Consider the following 15269-nt stretch of genomic DNA (forward strand, 5'->3'; position numbering starts at 1 on the left):
AGTGCACAGCAGAGTTTGTCTTGAGAGCACAGGGACCATGGGACCACTTGCCCATATCAAAGTCAAACAAACAAGTCAGGAGATAGCAAACACTGGGCCATGACAAGACATCAGCAGTAGCATGTTTACTTTGTCAATACCTGGTGTTGAGTGGAAAGTAAGAACAATCTAGGAGTTCAAAACTCTCTGAGGCTCAGTGGTGGTCACTTGTAATGGTTTTGTTCTTAAAATATAAAGGCAGCTATATATTTTCAGTGGTAAAGACAGTTATCCTGTGTAAGAAAAGTTTGGGGGTCAGTAAGATTTGGAAGATTAAATGTCCTTGTGCTCACGAAGCCTGCATTTATTTATTCAAAAATACAGAAATGGAAATGTACCATGGATGTTAAAAGTTCTTTATGAAACAATCAATGTCAATAAAGAATCTTTTTTTAAGAGTGTGAATTTTCAACAGCCATTACTCCAGTCTTCAGTTTCACATGATGCTTCAGAAAGCATTCTAATATGCAGTTTTTAAGGATACTTTGATGAATAGGAAGTTCAAAAGAACATAATTTAAAAGGAAATCTTTTGTAACATTATAAATGTCATTATTGCCATTTTTGAAATGTAGTATATATAATGACTAGTATATACATTTTGTAAAACAAATGTTCCATGGACCCTCTAACACCCTCTCGTGGCCCCGTCATACAAAACCATTTGTATAAAATATCTTAAAGAGATGATGGTAACCTATAGTGTTTTTAATCATTAAATGTCTCCTTACAAATAAAAAAAAAAAACATCAGGACTGTCGTCGGTAAGGACAACTTAAAATGTTGTCCTGGACCATGTGATGAGGGGGACCCAAAACATGTCCGAACTGCTGGGGCCCATTTTTATAATTCCATCTCAGACCCCTTGAATTCAAGCAAATAGTTTATTTTTTAAGTTTATTTGTGCATTTGGTTAGCCTGTATCTGTATTTGGCCGAAAACAACAGATATGAAAAAAAGAAAATTAATATTTGAGACAAAAAAAGAGCAATACAAGTCTTCTGCAGCATGATCCGGGGTTCAGGAGGCTTGCTCCCTGCTGCAGATGAACCATGATCGATGTTCCTGGTCAAAGGGCTGGCCTACAGCGAGAGGCAGAGATAGAGCTGGTTAACGTTTAACCACGCCGGCTTGTAAAGCAGCCCCAGGACAGAGAACCTTTGGAGTTTGATATGATGTGATTACAGAATCACCCCAGTGACACGTTGCCAAATTCAGCAGAATGAGGGTCTGAGTCTTCTGGGTGGTGATCTCTGAAATTGCTCAGGTAAGTTGCTTCTTTAATACAAAATTATGTGACATAAGGAGCCTTGTCAGGCAGTGGCAAGATAAAGGTAGTGGCAGTGTTTAAAAAACACTGTGCTCATCCGTACAGCTGTTGCTTGTATTTAATGCTTTGAATGTGCAACACAATTAATCATTTTGCATTAAAACTATTCCACTATGATTGAGGACGCTGTCTAGGTAAGATATACACAAGGGGTCATCAATGAATTATACACATTAACTTGACTAATTATTTCAGCTTATTTATTTCGGTGCTTAAGGTATTTCGATTTTAAGATTCAACAGCACAAACTCTTTTGTGATTCTTCATCAGTGTTTATAATGTAGAAACGAGCCACTCATCATGTTTAACCTTTCTTCAACTGTAATATTTCAACATACATACATGCACATGTGAGTTTTAATATAGTTGTAAGGAGGTCAGCTATAACACAAACCCAGAGCTTATCACTGCTGTTACTGAAATGTTTCAACATATGGTATTTCTCCAACATACAGTATTTATTAAACACGCCATACTGAACCTCACAGATGGTTTTTAACAGTAGCAACAGTGTGTACATGTGTTTGGGATGTAGTGCATATGATATCATTTCTGATTTATGGTCTTAAAAGCTTAAATACAGAGGCAGGCAGCAAATGTAACATGCAACTGAAGTGCAATTACAAATATTATATTCCCTGCACTTGTGTTGCAGTTTCAGACCAGCACAATGACCTTCAGAACATGTGTATTTAGCTTCAGTCAACATAGGCTGAAAAGCAGCCAGAGATCCAGGCCCGATAAGCACACGTCTAGTTATCTTGTTTATGCAAACGGTAACCAGGCTGTCCAGAAGAGAGCAGTGGATGGACTGCAGACTAATGGAGTCCTTTCCCTACTGTCTTAAAACGCTCTCTTTAATGGATTCCTAATGTTCGGCCATCTCTTTTAAATCCCTGACGTTTGAGCTTCAAGAAAATCGTTAATCATTTATGACCCTTAGTAAAGATTTCTTGATCTCATGTACTGTATGGATTGAATAAAAGGCCACATTTGCCAACTGCAAAAGCGTGCGGTAATATCATCTCACTCTGTGAGTCATCTGTGACGAGTCATTTCAGTCAAAATAAACTATCTGTGCTTTGCACAAGCTATTGACTTTGCAGATGCGAACACATTAGCACTGTCATTGCTGGAGAGATGCATTGCATTGTAAAATTAATGAAAAGAAAACAATATAAAATTCAAAAGAGCACACAGACTTCCAGGGGCATCATGCACATATTTTTAAGGGGACGCCAAAGGCTGTCCTCCCTCACTCGATGGACTAGACAATATAAGACTTGAAAAAAGTATATATTTTAACAACTAAGTGGTTATTTTTATGTGTAAAATACATGTTGGATTCAAATCCTGACCTTATACTGTACATGCAAAATATATGTAAAAAATATAAAATATGTGTATCATTATCATGCTACGTGTACGGCGTTAGGCTAACCGAGACATGTCACAGCACTTACATATTATTGCCCTTTTGTTGGTTTTGATCGCTTCTGTTGTCCTCATTTGTAAGTCACTTTGGATAAAAACTTCTGATAAATGAATAAATGTAAATGTAAATTTAATTATAACATGTATATATTACAGTTTTTGTATATTTTGTTTTAATTTAAATTGTAGTTAAAGTTTGGTAATTTTTTGTTTATGTCTTTTTTTCTCACTTTTTTGAGACGCTTGTAGAGAGACAATGATCATGGTCTCATGATTGCATGCAGATGCTTTTAAAAATGACTGGCAGTCTTGTCACCTTTGACCCCTATTCTATACTCACAATCCTTTGTTGTCTTCAGCATCTTTCTTTGATCAAGGGAAGCTGACAAAGACAAATAGACACTCCACTGAAGATATGAAAGACCCGTGCCTATGTGATTCAATCACGCTTGATAGCACTCTCATCTCAAAAGAAAGAATAATCACAAGGGAGATCTTGTTAACATTAGATCAAGATAAATGGGCACTTTTGCTTACTTTTTGCTTCAGTCTCCTGCTTGCACAATTTTTGTCCTCAGAAACAGACATAGTAATTTATTGTCTCTAACAAGTCTCTGAAGACAATCTCAACATTGTCTTATACGCAGATTTGCTCAGTCACCAAAGTCTGCGATCAAAAGTCATAGATTTTAATGTGAACTTATCAACAAATGAAAAAAATATATATATCAGAGCAGCTATTCATATTCATTACTTATATATAAAATATATATAATATTGTTTGTATGTGTGTGTGTGTGTGTGTGTACCTAATTAACCATATTTTGGGGACAAATTTGTACCCAAAAGTGGTCTCTTGACCTCTGAGCTATTTATAGTCTGAGCAATAATGACGCAATAATAGAATTATGCTTTTATATTTTCTAAATTCTGATTGAGGGAAACAGATGTCCTTCTATTGAAACATATGTGACTCAATGATTGTCTGCTTTTTTTATTTGCTCTCTTCAGTTAATAATTACACTGCGGTCCTTGACCTGGAGGTGAGGAAAAAAAAATTTTCCCCACTTTTCTTGCCAATGCTGTCCAGCAGATAAAAAGCCAATATATAGGCTACCCAAAGCTTTCTTCACGCAGTTCAAACAGACTTTGATCAGAGACACTGATTAAATTAAGATGACAGATGCCTACATTAAGACCAAATAATCATGTTTCTCCTCCACTAGAATCAGATCTTTGTGATAAAGTTTTCTCTTACGTATAAACTAATAAAATGGCTATTTTCTAATGGATTAGTGTTGTTCAAAAGAGTGTGGTAAGGACATACGAATTTCTTACCTTTGAACCTGTCTGTGAGAAACACATACTGGCTTCTTATCACGTTCAGATTTAAAGCAGGAGTATGCTGTCCTGCCATGTCATTTATGTGTGTTTGAACTTTGATTTAATTTCAGTGAGCACCCCTAATTTTGCTGATTTATTGCTGATAATCACTCACAATGGAAACCAATCAAAAATGCGGGGATGGACTGACTGGTATGCAGAAAGAGACTGCGCTGCGCGCTCTGATCCAGCACACAGGATATCAGATACACCAGGTAGGAGTTACCACAGCCTCGGGTAACAGGACAGGTGCCACTGTGGGATTATGGGAAAGGAATACTTGCTTAATTGGACTCTTACTTGAGACTGAAATTCGGTGCCACTGGTCCATAAGATCCAGTACTTTGAGGTTTTCACTACTGGAGATTTCTGTGTGGTTGTCTTCAGCAGTATTTAGTATGTAGCAAAGTGGCACCATCATGTGGTGAAAATGGAAAACCTCCTTCTTTCCCATCTGTGAACAAAAAAAAGCAGCATATGTCTGTGGATCAGTACAATGATTTGTTCATCCTTGAGGTCTATCGCAGTAGCATAATCATTCATGGTTTTACTTTGTCCACATTAACTTGTAATATATTATAGAGTTATCACAGTTGGTTTCTCCACAGGAAAATGGCCAGAGGAGATATGGTGGTCCACCTCCTGGCTGGGAAGGCCCACCTCCAGAGAGAGGCAGTGAGATTTTTGTGGGAAAGCTTCCTCGAGACCTCTTTGAGGATGAACTGGTGCCACTCTGTGAAAAAGTAAGGGGAAAACTGGTCAACAACTATTATTTTAAATGAATGAATTAAAAATGACTTTAACCAAATGGAAGACCATTCTCGCCTAAAATAAATAAATAGGTCATTGCATAAGGTAATTGAGACTATATGTTGCAATTGCACATTTATTTGCTTTGATATTCCATAATCTGACTTATTTTACAGTATTTTTTCCATAGATAGTTTAGTGTGGTGTACCTGTCTTTGCAGTTCGGCAAAATTTTTGAAGTACGGATGATGATGGACTTTAATGGGAACAATCGGGGCTATGCATTTGTTACCTTCTCCACAAAACAAGAGGCTAAGAATGCCATGAAACAACTGAACAACTATGAAATCCGGTGAGTCATTGTTCAAACTGGACATCTTGTAGACAAAGCATAACCAAAAAAAATTAATAATGGAAAAATTCTCACACATCTTCACACAGGAATGGAAGACTTCTTGGTGTGTGTGCAAGTGTAGACAACTGTCGTCTATTTGTTGGCGGCATTCCAAAGACCAAAAAGAGAGAAGAGATCCTGGCAGAGATGAAGAAGGTGACGGATGGTGTCATGGATGTCATCGTTTATCCAAGTGCTGCTGACAAGACCAAGAATCGAGGTTTTGCATTTGTCGAGTATGAGAGCCATAGAGCTGCTGCCATGGCCAGGAGGAAACTGCTGCCAGGTAACACCCAATACATCAAATAATTCAAGCTACATCACATTAGATATTATACCAATAGTCTTGTCCAAAAACCACTCACACTTCTGTTTCAAATGTTTCAGACATTTTTCAAAGTAATCGCAGTTTCCAGAGCCAGACCAGATTTTATTGATTTCCTACAGGCTGAACTCATGTTGAGTCCAAAGATACTTAGTTCATTGCCCAAAGAAGATGAGTGAAAGATAAAAGACTAGCCACTGACATGGTTTTCTGACATCTCTTTCCAGGGAGAATTCAGCTGTGGGGTCATCCTATTGCAGTTGACTGGGCTGAACCTGAAGTAGAGGTAGATGAGGACACCATGGCCACAGTGAAGATCCTCTATGTTCGCAATCTGATGTTGCCCACCACAGAGGAAACTATAGAGAAAGAGTTTAACAGCATCAAACATGGTGAGCTAACAAAAAGTCTCTTTAATATTCTGGTCTCTGGATATGGCTCAGGTCAATCCTTCAGTGCAACCCTTTTTACCCTTTCTATCATCTGCCAGGCAAAAATCGTAAGCATGAGCACTTAGAAAAGCAAGCACCAAATAAATAACCTGTTCCTGAGTCTGAACTCTGAATAAAATCATTTTATTGTTTTAAAGGATTTCAGTTAAATATTTACAGTGTTTGCTAATCTACAGATGCTGTTGAAAGGGTGAAGAAGATCAGAGATTACGCTTTTGTTCATTTCTCTCAAAGAGAGGATGCCATCAACGCCATGCACGCTCTGAATGGCAAGGCAAGACGGCACACAACCTAACTGAAAATCACTTGAATCATTATGAAATAATGCCATATAAAAAAAACTCTGACTTCCCTCCAGGTCATTGATGGTTCTCCCATTGAGGTCACACTAGCCAAACCTGTGGATAAGGACAGCTATGTTCGGTACACCAGAGGCACTGGGGGTCGTGGTGGTACTCTGCTCCAAGGAGACTATGCTTACACCGTTGGCCAGATGTACGACCCCTCAGCAGCCTACCTAGGAGCACCAATATTCTACGCCCCCCATGCTTACGCAGCCATCCCTAATCAGTTCCGCTTCCCCAGTACCAAAGGGCACATAAGTACCAGGGGGCTGGTGCGCTCCCCCTCTGTGAGAGGTGGGTAATCTGATTAATTTGTAGAAATCTGTTCCAGACATGATTAAAAGAAATCTCTGAAGAAATATAATTCTGTAACTGTTAATCAAGCTTGTGAAGAATCTGCTAAAAATACAGTAGTTCTTAATGAATATATAAAATCACTCTGACCAAAAGAGATCTACTCTACATATCTAAGTAACAAAATCAATACAGTCTACAATTAATAAAGTCAACATGAAATGCTTTTCAAATTATATTTTACATTCATAATGTGACTTGGTGCACAATAAGATCAGGAGGTAAATTGAGTACATTTTAATTTCATGTTAAAGGGATAGTTCACCCAAAAATGAAAATTACCCCATAATTTACTCTAGCTCTACCCTCAAGCCATCCTAGGTGCATATGACTTTCTTGTTTCAGACGAATCCAATCGGAGTTATTTTTAAAAATGTCCTGGTTCTTCCAAGCTTTATAATTGCAGTGAGTGGGTGTTATTTCTCAATAGTCCAAAAGACGTCAAATAAAGCGCGTTCATCCATAATAAAAAGTGTGTGGGGGGGGTGAATAAAGGCCTCCTGTAGCGAATCAATGCGGTTTTGTAAGAAAAAATATCCATATTTAAAACTTTATAAACAGTAATCTCTAGCTTCCGCTAACTATCGTATGCGCGCTCACAATAACACCGTTCCGGCAGATGACGTAGGACATAGAGTAAGGTCCGGTGAGTAGTGACAAATGTGGAAGCACAGCAGTGAGAGCAAAACAAAACACTGGTCACGAATTAGAAGTACAAAACGAAGATTTGTAAATAAAAATGTCAGAGGATTTTGATAAAAGCCAAGAGGAGACTGGTTTTCCTTTGCTAAAGTAAGGAAACTTTGCTTCCTTTACTCCTGTAAACAAACGTTGGTTCTCATGAGACTAGCATATTCTCACCAGACCTTACCCTACGCCTACGTCCTTCATCATCCACCGGAACGGCGTTCTGTTGTGAACGTGTGTACAACAGTTAGCGGAAGCTAAAGATAACCGTTTATAAAATTATAAATATGGATTTTTTTCTTACAAAAACGCATCGCTTTGCTACAGGAGGCCTTTATTCACACCCAGAGCCATGTGAGACACTTTTTATGATGGATGGATGCGCTTTTATTGGACTTCCTTTGAACTATTGAAAAATAACACCCACTCACTGCCATTATAAAGCTTGGAAGAGCCAGGACGTTTTTTAACATAACTCTGATTGGATTCGTCTGAAAGAAGAAAGTCATATACACCTAGGATGGCTTGAGGGCGAGTAAATCATGGGGTAATTTTCATTTTTGGGTGAACTATCCCTTTAACTTTAAAGGGACAGGGCAAATTACTTATGTAAAGATCTTTCATTATCGTTTCATTGTAGCAGTTCAGCTGCATAATATTTGCATCTCCATTTGCATGTGACCATAAACAATGTATTTTGCTATATTGTTCTTGATAGTTTTGCTTGTCCTATCTAGCATTTGAATTTGTTATCCATGCCTGCATATTACAGTCCAATGACAATAATATATTATTCTGAATGGATGGGGTCCAAAAATCAAGTCTATCAAATTTCTAAAAGAAATGATCCGACAAGAATCAGAGATGCAGCATCTGTAATGTGCTGGCTTGGAATATATCTATATGATGATCAGTTTCTCTAGATCTTGATTGAATCCTGGGTGATTTCTGGTGATTTGATTCGACTTAATGCCTTCTTGCATTCCTAGACATTTACATGAATGTACCTGTAGGGGCGGCGGGCATACGTGGTTTGGGTGGGCGAGGATACCTCGCCTATGCAGGCGTGGGTCGTGGTTGCACCACGTACCAACTCAAGACAGACAAACACCCCGACGACAAACTTTATGACCTTCTTCCTGGCATGGAGCTCACGCCCATGAACCCAGTCACTCTGAAGCCCCAAGGCATCAAACACGCCCCACAGGTACACTCATATCTTCACTGAAACGATCACTTGTGGATTTTAAGAGGAATTTTTCAAAGGAACATTATTTCCAAGGACGAGTTTGCCTCTTTTTGCAGATCTTGGAGGATATTTGCCAAAAGAATAACTGGGGGCAACCTGTTTACCAGCTTCACTCTGCTATTGGACCAGATCAGAGGCAACTGTTCCTTTACAAAATCACCATCCCTGCTCTGGCTACTCAATATCCAAATATGTACGCCACAACCTCTACCTCAACCATACTCACATCATCACAAAGCAAAAACACTCGTATTAACTGTGTCACAAAACCTAGTGAGCTGCCTAGATCAGTGGTTCCCAAGCACACTCCTGGAGGACTGTACATGAAAACTGTACATTTTGCATGTCTCATTTGTCTGACACTCCCATTTCAGGTTTTAAAGTCTCTACCAATGAGCTGATCAGCTGAATCAGGTGTGTTTAATTGAGAAGACGATCAAAATGTGCAAAGATGCAGGTACTCCAGGTGTGAGGTTGGGAACTACTTAACTAAATTAGGGTTACCGCATATCATACTTTTCTTGGGCATGTCCTGACAGGGTTTTCTAAATTGCCTTAAAACATCCGGGTTTTGCCTTTATTTTCCTACTGACGTGCTCTCTACAGTCCTTATACATTATGGCTGTGTCTGAAAGCTGAAAAATGCTGCCTCCGCAGGCAGCATACAAAAGTAGGAAGGCAACAACGCATGTCTGAATCCAATGATCATGTCACATCCTGTCTACTGAGATACCTTCATTTGATCGATTTCTGACCGTTCTATGTAGATCTCAACTTCTTGCACGACACGATTGGTCTACATTTACATTTAAAAGCGTCCATCTACATTTAAAGCTTCAGGAATTTATCAGTAACATGTTTACTATATAATGAATATAATGTTTACTAAAGATCAGGAGTGTCAAACTCTTCAAGTCTTGAAGAAGGTGAACTCTCCAAGTTTTTGGAGGTTTAACAGAGTTTAGCTTTAACCTTAATTAAACACATCTGATCCAGCTAATCAAATCCTTAAGGCTTATTTGAAAACTACAGGCATGTGTGTCGGAGGAGGGTTGGAACTAAACTCTGTGTGACTGTGGCCCACGAGGATCGAGTTTGATGTCGCTGCTATAGTTAATAATATATAAGTAGTAATTTACATAATAAGTAGTTGTGATTCACAGTTAGGCTGTTAGAAATATAAGGCTACTAGAACCAGTTTGCTACTATGTGTTTGCTAACACAGTGTCTACACCGGACACGACAGTTGTCGCGCCGCAACAGCTAAAGGCTGTCCACACTGGAAGTGACAATGAGACCTTTGCAAATCATTTGTACTTTGTCAGTACGTCATAATTACAACAAGGCATCAGTTTACTGTTGGGGATTTGCCGAGTCGCGCTGCATCCAGTGTAGACAGCATCACTGTTTATAATGGGTTCTATTGTCTTTTGTTGCGTCGCACCGTTCGTGTCCGGTGTAGACACGGTGTAAGGCAGAATAAGATTCCGGAAGTTCAAAGAAATACATAGACAGTTGGCGTGCATAGAGTCCATTGCACAAGATTAACCGAGTCACAGCTCAAATCAGGTATTTTAAGCGGTTACTTTTCAGTTAGCATGGTGTCCGTGTAGACAGGTGCCAGTGTAGCCATTAGACATCAAATCAGCTCACAATGTTTTGGGACACAGCCATACACTCTTCAGTCAGACACGACATGTAGCAATACATAATAGACACAGCACTTCCCAGCTTCTGTGAAACCTAAATAACCTCCTCATCTATATATATATTTTTTTTTAGTCTATTTTTAGAAATCTATACATTTCTCAACACCATATTTTACCACTGATGTTCTCTGTGTGCCCAATCAGACATCCGTTCACCCCCACCAAGCTCTGCACATCAATGGATGAGGCAAAGCTGCATGCAGCCGAACACACGCTGCAGATCCTTGGTATTCAGACTGAGGGCGCTGACGCTTCCGCTGCTGCAGCCATCGCTGCTGCATTCCCAGGTATGTGAGGTCTGTAAGACTGCTACTTATTTTACTGTGCTTTTAATTCTGTTATTATGGAGTATATATATACTCGAACCATATACTAGAACTAACATTTTATTCTATTAATTACTCTACCCTAGTAAAAAAGTAATATATTTAAAATGCATTTATTTAATACTAAGTATAGTTCAAATCTATTAACTTTACTGACATATCACTTGAGACTTACTGATCTAAAACATATAATTAAAATTGATTTGGAGTACTACTTGTGCACAATGCACATTTCTTAATATTATGCCTAAAAGGTGTTTTAATGTCACTAATGATAAGGATTGTATGTTATTTGAATAATATCAGTTTTTAAATGCAAGATATTTAAAGTTTGCCTAAAGTATACTTGCAAAATAGTTCCACTTTAGCACAATCAAATATCCTTAAGTATATCTTTAGTTGAACTTCAACACTACTTGCGCACAATTAAAGTGCATTAAGCACAAAATTGTTGTTTCAGTTTAGCAGACTTTAAGTATACCAGTTTAGTGTGCTATAAGTACAATTGCAGTGTATTTTTATTAAGTACATAAATATGTAAATGTGTTTGTAATATACTTAGCATGAAATAAATGCATTTCAAATACATTTTAGTACATTTATTTTTATTAGGGTATAATACATGACTGTGACAAAGAATTGTTAGCAACATAATAAAATTAATACAGAATACTAATATAGTTAAATAATGCATATTTGTATTCAATATTTACATTGAAATATTAATGCCATATAACATATTCAGGGTTTTTGCAGGTTTTATGAAGGTAAATTTAAGACTTTTTAAGACCACATAAAGAAAATTTAAGGAATAAATTGAATTAACAAAATGTCAATATGATTTCTAAATGTAAATGTATTGTATTAGCAATGCTTTAACATTTGAAAATACAACTTCCAATAGATCTCCTTAACTTTTTCATTCATTTTACGACAAAAAAAAAAAAACATTAAAGTAAAAGTAAAATTACATAAGTTTTATGAAAAAACTGATCAAACTTGAGTTTATGATTAAAACTAGAACAAATGTCTGCTAATGGGCTCAGAAAATCAACTTAATTCAAAGGGAAAACAAATTTTCATTCCCCATTAACAGATTTTTGTCCTTGTTTTAAGCCTAACTTAATTTTAAGCTTCTCAGAAAACAAAATTGATTGTTCAATTTGCAGCTCAAATGAATGTATCTTGTTTTAAATATGTTTATATATTTGTATTGCGAAAAAAAAAAAAAATAGAAAAAAATATTGAAGATATTATTTTTTTTTGCATATTAATCTAATGCCATGACTTTATAAATGTAAGACTTTCTGCTCTTTTGTTCTGCTCTTTTTTTGTGCCTTCTAGGGTTAAGCAAACTACAAAAAAAAAACATATTTTCAACAGTTATTTTGCCCTGAGTCTTTTCCTTTTGGTTTCACAGGTTATACAATTGCCAGCACCACTGCTACCCAGCTGAAACAGGCTGTTTCTCTGGGTCAGGACCTGACTGCCTATGCAACCTATGAGGGTTACCCTGCCTTTGCTGTGACAAACCGTGGAGATGCATATGGAGTGTTTTAAAACCTTTAACTAACAGTCTATGTAATGTTAATGTTAATCTGTTCCATCTATTCTGTCATGTTTCTAGGTTCAGTAGTGATTGTTTATTTAGAGTTATGATAGCTTTATTTCTTCCCAAGTGTTTTTGAGGATTTTTGCAATATTGAAGAATATGAGTCATATTTTGACTTACCTCAGGAAGAGGGCTGCCTGAAGGCTGCCAACATCTCAATCCCAAATGTTTCCAAACATTTGACAAAGCTTCAATTCCCTTGATTTAAACATAACTTGTGTCATAAATTGTGGTCATCCAGAATGGTGACCCCATCATATTTTAATTTTGATTTAAAAAAAATTTTTATATCTAAATTAGAGACATTTAGGCTGGACCCTTGTTCAATGCTGACTGCTGCCTTTGAACGACTGCCTTTAACAATGAATTATTACAACTGAATGTAATTTCGAAACACATAGTAATATCCCATTGTGCTACATGATACAGACTTTTATCCAGACATTCACTGCGTCCGAAATGGCATACTTCCCTACTATATAGTACGTGAAAAACAGTATGTGAGCAGAGTAGTCCGAATTCATAGTATTCGAAAAACAGTTGGGAGAAGTACCCGGATGACCTACTACTTCCGGCGTGATTCTGAAGTGTGCATATGATGGACACTTTATGCCTTGTCCAAATACCCACACTTGCGGCCTTGGCCACTTGAGAGCGTGTGCGCACGACAGGAAGTAAGTGCGCAAGACTGTCCCAGGTCTCAATTAAAATAAAGCTACGTAAACACTTGCATTTTTACAACACTATAAGTGTGTCCCATCAGGTATGAAAAGTTCAACACACACTTGTGGTCTTCATCCTCACTTGAACACTTGGGCCAAATACAGGAAATACGTCATATAAGTGTTCAAGTGGTCAAGTGCAAAGACCGCAAGTGTGGGTATTTGGACAAGGCATTACTATCCCATGAGGCCACGGGAGAGAATTTATGAATGGAAATGAAGCAACGCAACAGAGACTGGTAGGTCATGTGACAGTAGCAACATGGCGGATGTAGTACGTCCGGATTTCATTCATACGTACTTTTTTAACGGTCGTAAAGTAAATTCAAATGTAGTAGCTACTCAGACAGTACGCGATTTCGGATGCACCAATTTACTTTTGTAAGCTTTGGCACTGTATTTAAAGTGGTTTGTTTTTGTGTTGGTTTTCTTTCAGTATTTACATTAACACCCAAGTACAGAGAGTTTTAACAGATGAAACCCATTCATACACTTTTGTATGTATCTGCATGTTTTATGAACATTGTAGAAATGGTTCACACTTTGTATCTGGTTCGTTGATAAGTAGTTTTGCTATATTTTATAAGATATTTACAGGCTTGCTACTAATATTTTCCCACTTCAAACGTTTTCTAAGTGGGGAATGTAAGAGCATTGTTTAAATACACATGGACACATTTTTGTTAAATATTAAGATGCCTTAAAGGTGACAGTATTAAAGTTTGTGTAGCACTTAGAACTTTTTTTATACCTGAATTCCAACTCTGTTTTTTATTTACTTTGTTATTCGATCATGGCGTGTTTGAAATAATTTATTATCTAAGTGATTGGCATCAGAACTGGAGGGAGAATTTTTGACGGCATCATCAGGACAAAAAAAAATAAGCTGAGATCTTCATAGTGCTACAAAAAGAGTTATGAAAATATAATTCTAGAAAATCAACTAACCATCAATAAATCAAATTCACTTCTTGACGTCTCCTGACTTCTTTTTTGCATTTGTGACTCATTTTAAATGATAATGAAACCCTAAAACATTTTTGATATGCTACAAGTATAAGTACAGGTTGTACATTCAGTAGTTCTTGAGCTAGCATTAGCATCGCTGTTCTTTGTGTACTTTTAAGTATCGACACGACAATAGCTGTGTACCACACTTCATGAACGTCTTTCTGAGTTTTATGAAAATTTCGATTATACTAGCAAGTTTTCTACACAATAATTAATTCCTTTACCTGTCCAATAAAACTTGAGCATCCTATACTCCCTACTGAATTTTCTCAGTCGTCGAATCTTTCCACCTTGTGTTCACTGTACCGATGTTTACGCGGGTTTTGTGTGTGTGTGTGTGTGCGTCTTACTCTTTGTCGGTCTTCTCGTCTTCTGGCTTGTGGCTTCAGACCTTTTCTGCTTCTTCGGCCATAACGGTACTGATTCTCCCGTTGATAAAGCACGACAATACAGTAGGTGTGATTCGTTGCCTAATTTTCGGTCTTCGCGTAACTAAAAACTACACTATGCTACTAGCTTATCTACAACTCACCAACACTTATTGAAAACCGTAGGTCAAGTCTTTTCAACATGGCAAAATACATTGAGGGGCTGACCAGCACCACGTGTAGGCCTAATGGAAACTTTTTTACTGTATGGAAAACTACTATCATTCTTTACAAAAACATTATTTATATGTATTTTCTTAAAATCAGAATCAAACTACTGAGGCTTTATTACTTAAGGCTGAAATTAGTTATTTTTCAAACTTTTGAGCCATTTTGTTTTTCTGTTTGCAAGGTGCTTGCTACTTTTACAAAATGAATAGGCCTAGTGCATAATTACTAGGACACAAATTTAAATTCAAACATTTTATTAAAGGGGTCATATGATGCTGCTAAAAAGAACATTAGTTTGTGCATTGGTGTAATGAAATGTGTTTATGCGGTTTAAGGTTCAACAAACACATTATTTTCCACATACTGTACATTATTGTTTCTCCTCTATGCCCCGCCTTTCTGAAACGCGTCGATTTTTACAAAGCTCATCGGTCTGAAAAAGCGAGGTGTGCTGTGATTGGCCAGCTATCCAGTGCGTTGTGATTGGCCAAATACCTCAAGCGTGTGACGGAAATGTTACACCCCTTACCATATGGTGATGATGCCTTGT

General features: G+C 37.4%; 1 protein-coding gene across 3 annotated transcripts; it reads left to right on the plus strand.

Annotated features, from left to right (window-relative positions):
• The first annotated feature begins 1217 nt into the window (after positions 1-1217).
• Positions 1218-12914, plus strand: a1cf (apobec1 complementation factor). 3 transcript variants are annotated; one of them, XM_016513294.1, is made up of 12 exons: positions 1218-1305; positions 4257-4400; positions 4794-4928; positions 5157-5287; positions 5377-5615; positions 5882-6046; positions 6283-6380; positions 6465-6744; positions 8481-8698; positions 8797-8933; positions 10594-10736; positions 12196-12914. In XM_016513294.1, exons 2-12 carry the CDS (start codon positions 4302-4304, stop codon positions 12333-12335), a joined length of 1785 nt encoding a protein of 594 aa, XP_016368780.1. In that variant the 5' UTR covers positions 1218-1305; positions 4257-4301; the 3' UTR covers positions 12336-12914. The 3 variants fall into 3 exon arrangements, with proteins under 3 accessions (XP_016368780.1, XP_016368781.1, XP_016368782.1); XM_016513295.1 differs by having other exon boundaries at positions 8505-8698; XM_016513296.1 differs by having other exon boundaries at positions 10594-10745; positions 12196-12269.
• Positions 12915-15269: the final 2355 nt, after the last annotated feature.

The sequence above is a fragment of the Sinocyclocheilus rhinocerous genome, unplaced genomic scaffold, assembly GCF_001515625.1.
Source record: "Sinocyclocheilus rhinocerous isolate Xijiao unplaced genomic scaffold, SAMN03320098_v1.1 scaffold24, whole genome shotgun sequence".
Taxonomy (NCBI): Eukaryota; Metazoa; Chordata; class Actinopteri; order Cypriniformes; family Cyprinidae; genus Sinocyclocheilus; species Sinocyclocheilus rhinocerous.

Coding starts and splice junctions, on each gene's coding strand:
- a1cf (XM_016513294.1), top strand. CDS start 4,302: ATGGAAACCAATCAAAAATGCGGGGATGGACTGACTGGTATGCAGAAA. Junction 4,401..4,793: donor CAGGATATCAGATACACCAG/GTAGGAGTTACC, acceptor GTTTCTCCACAG/GAAAATGGCCAGAGGAGATA. Junction 8,699..8,796: donor GCATCAAACACGCCCCACAG/GTACACTCATAT, acceptor CTCTTTTTGCAG/ATCTTGGAGGATATTTGCCA.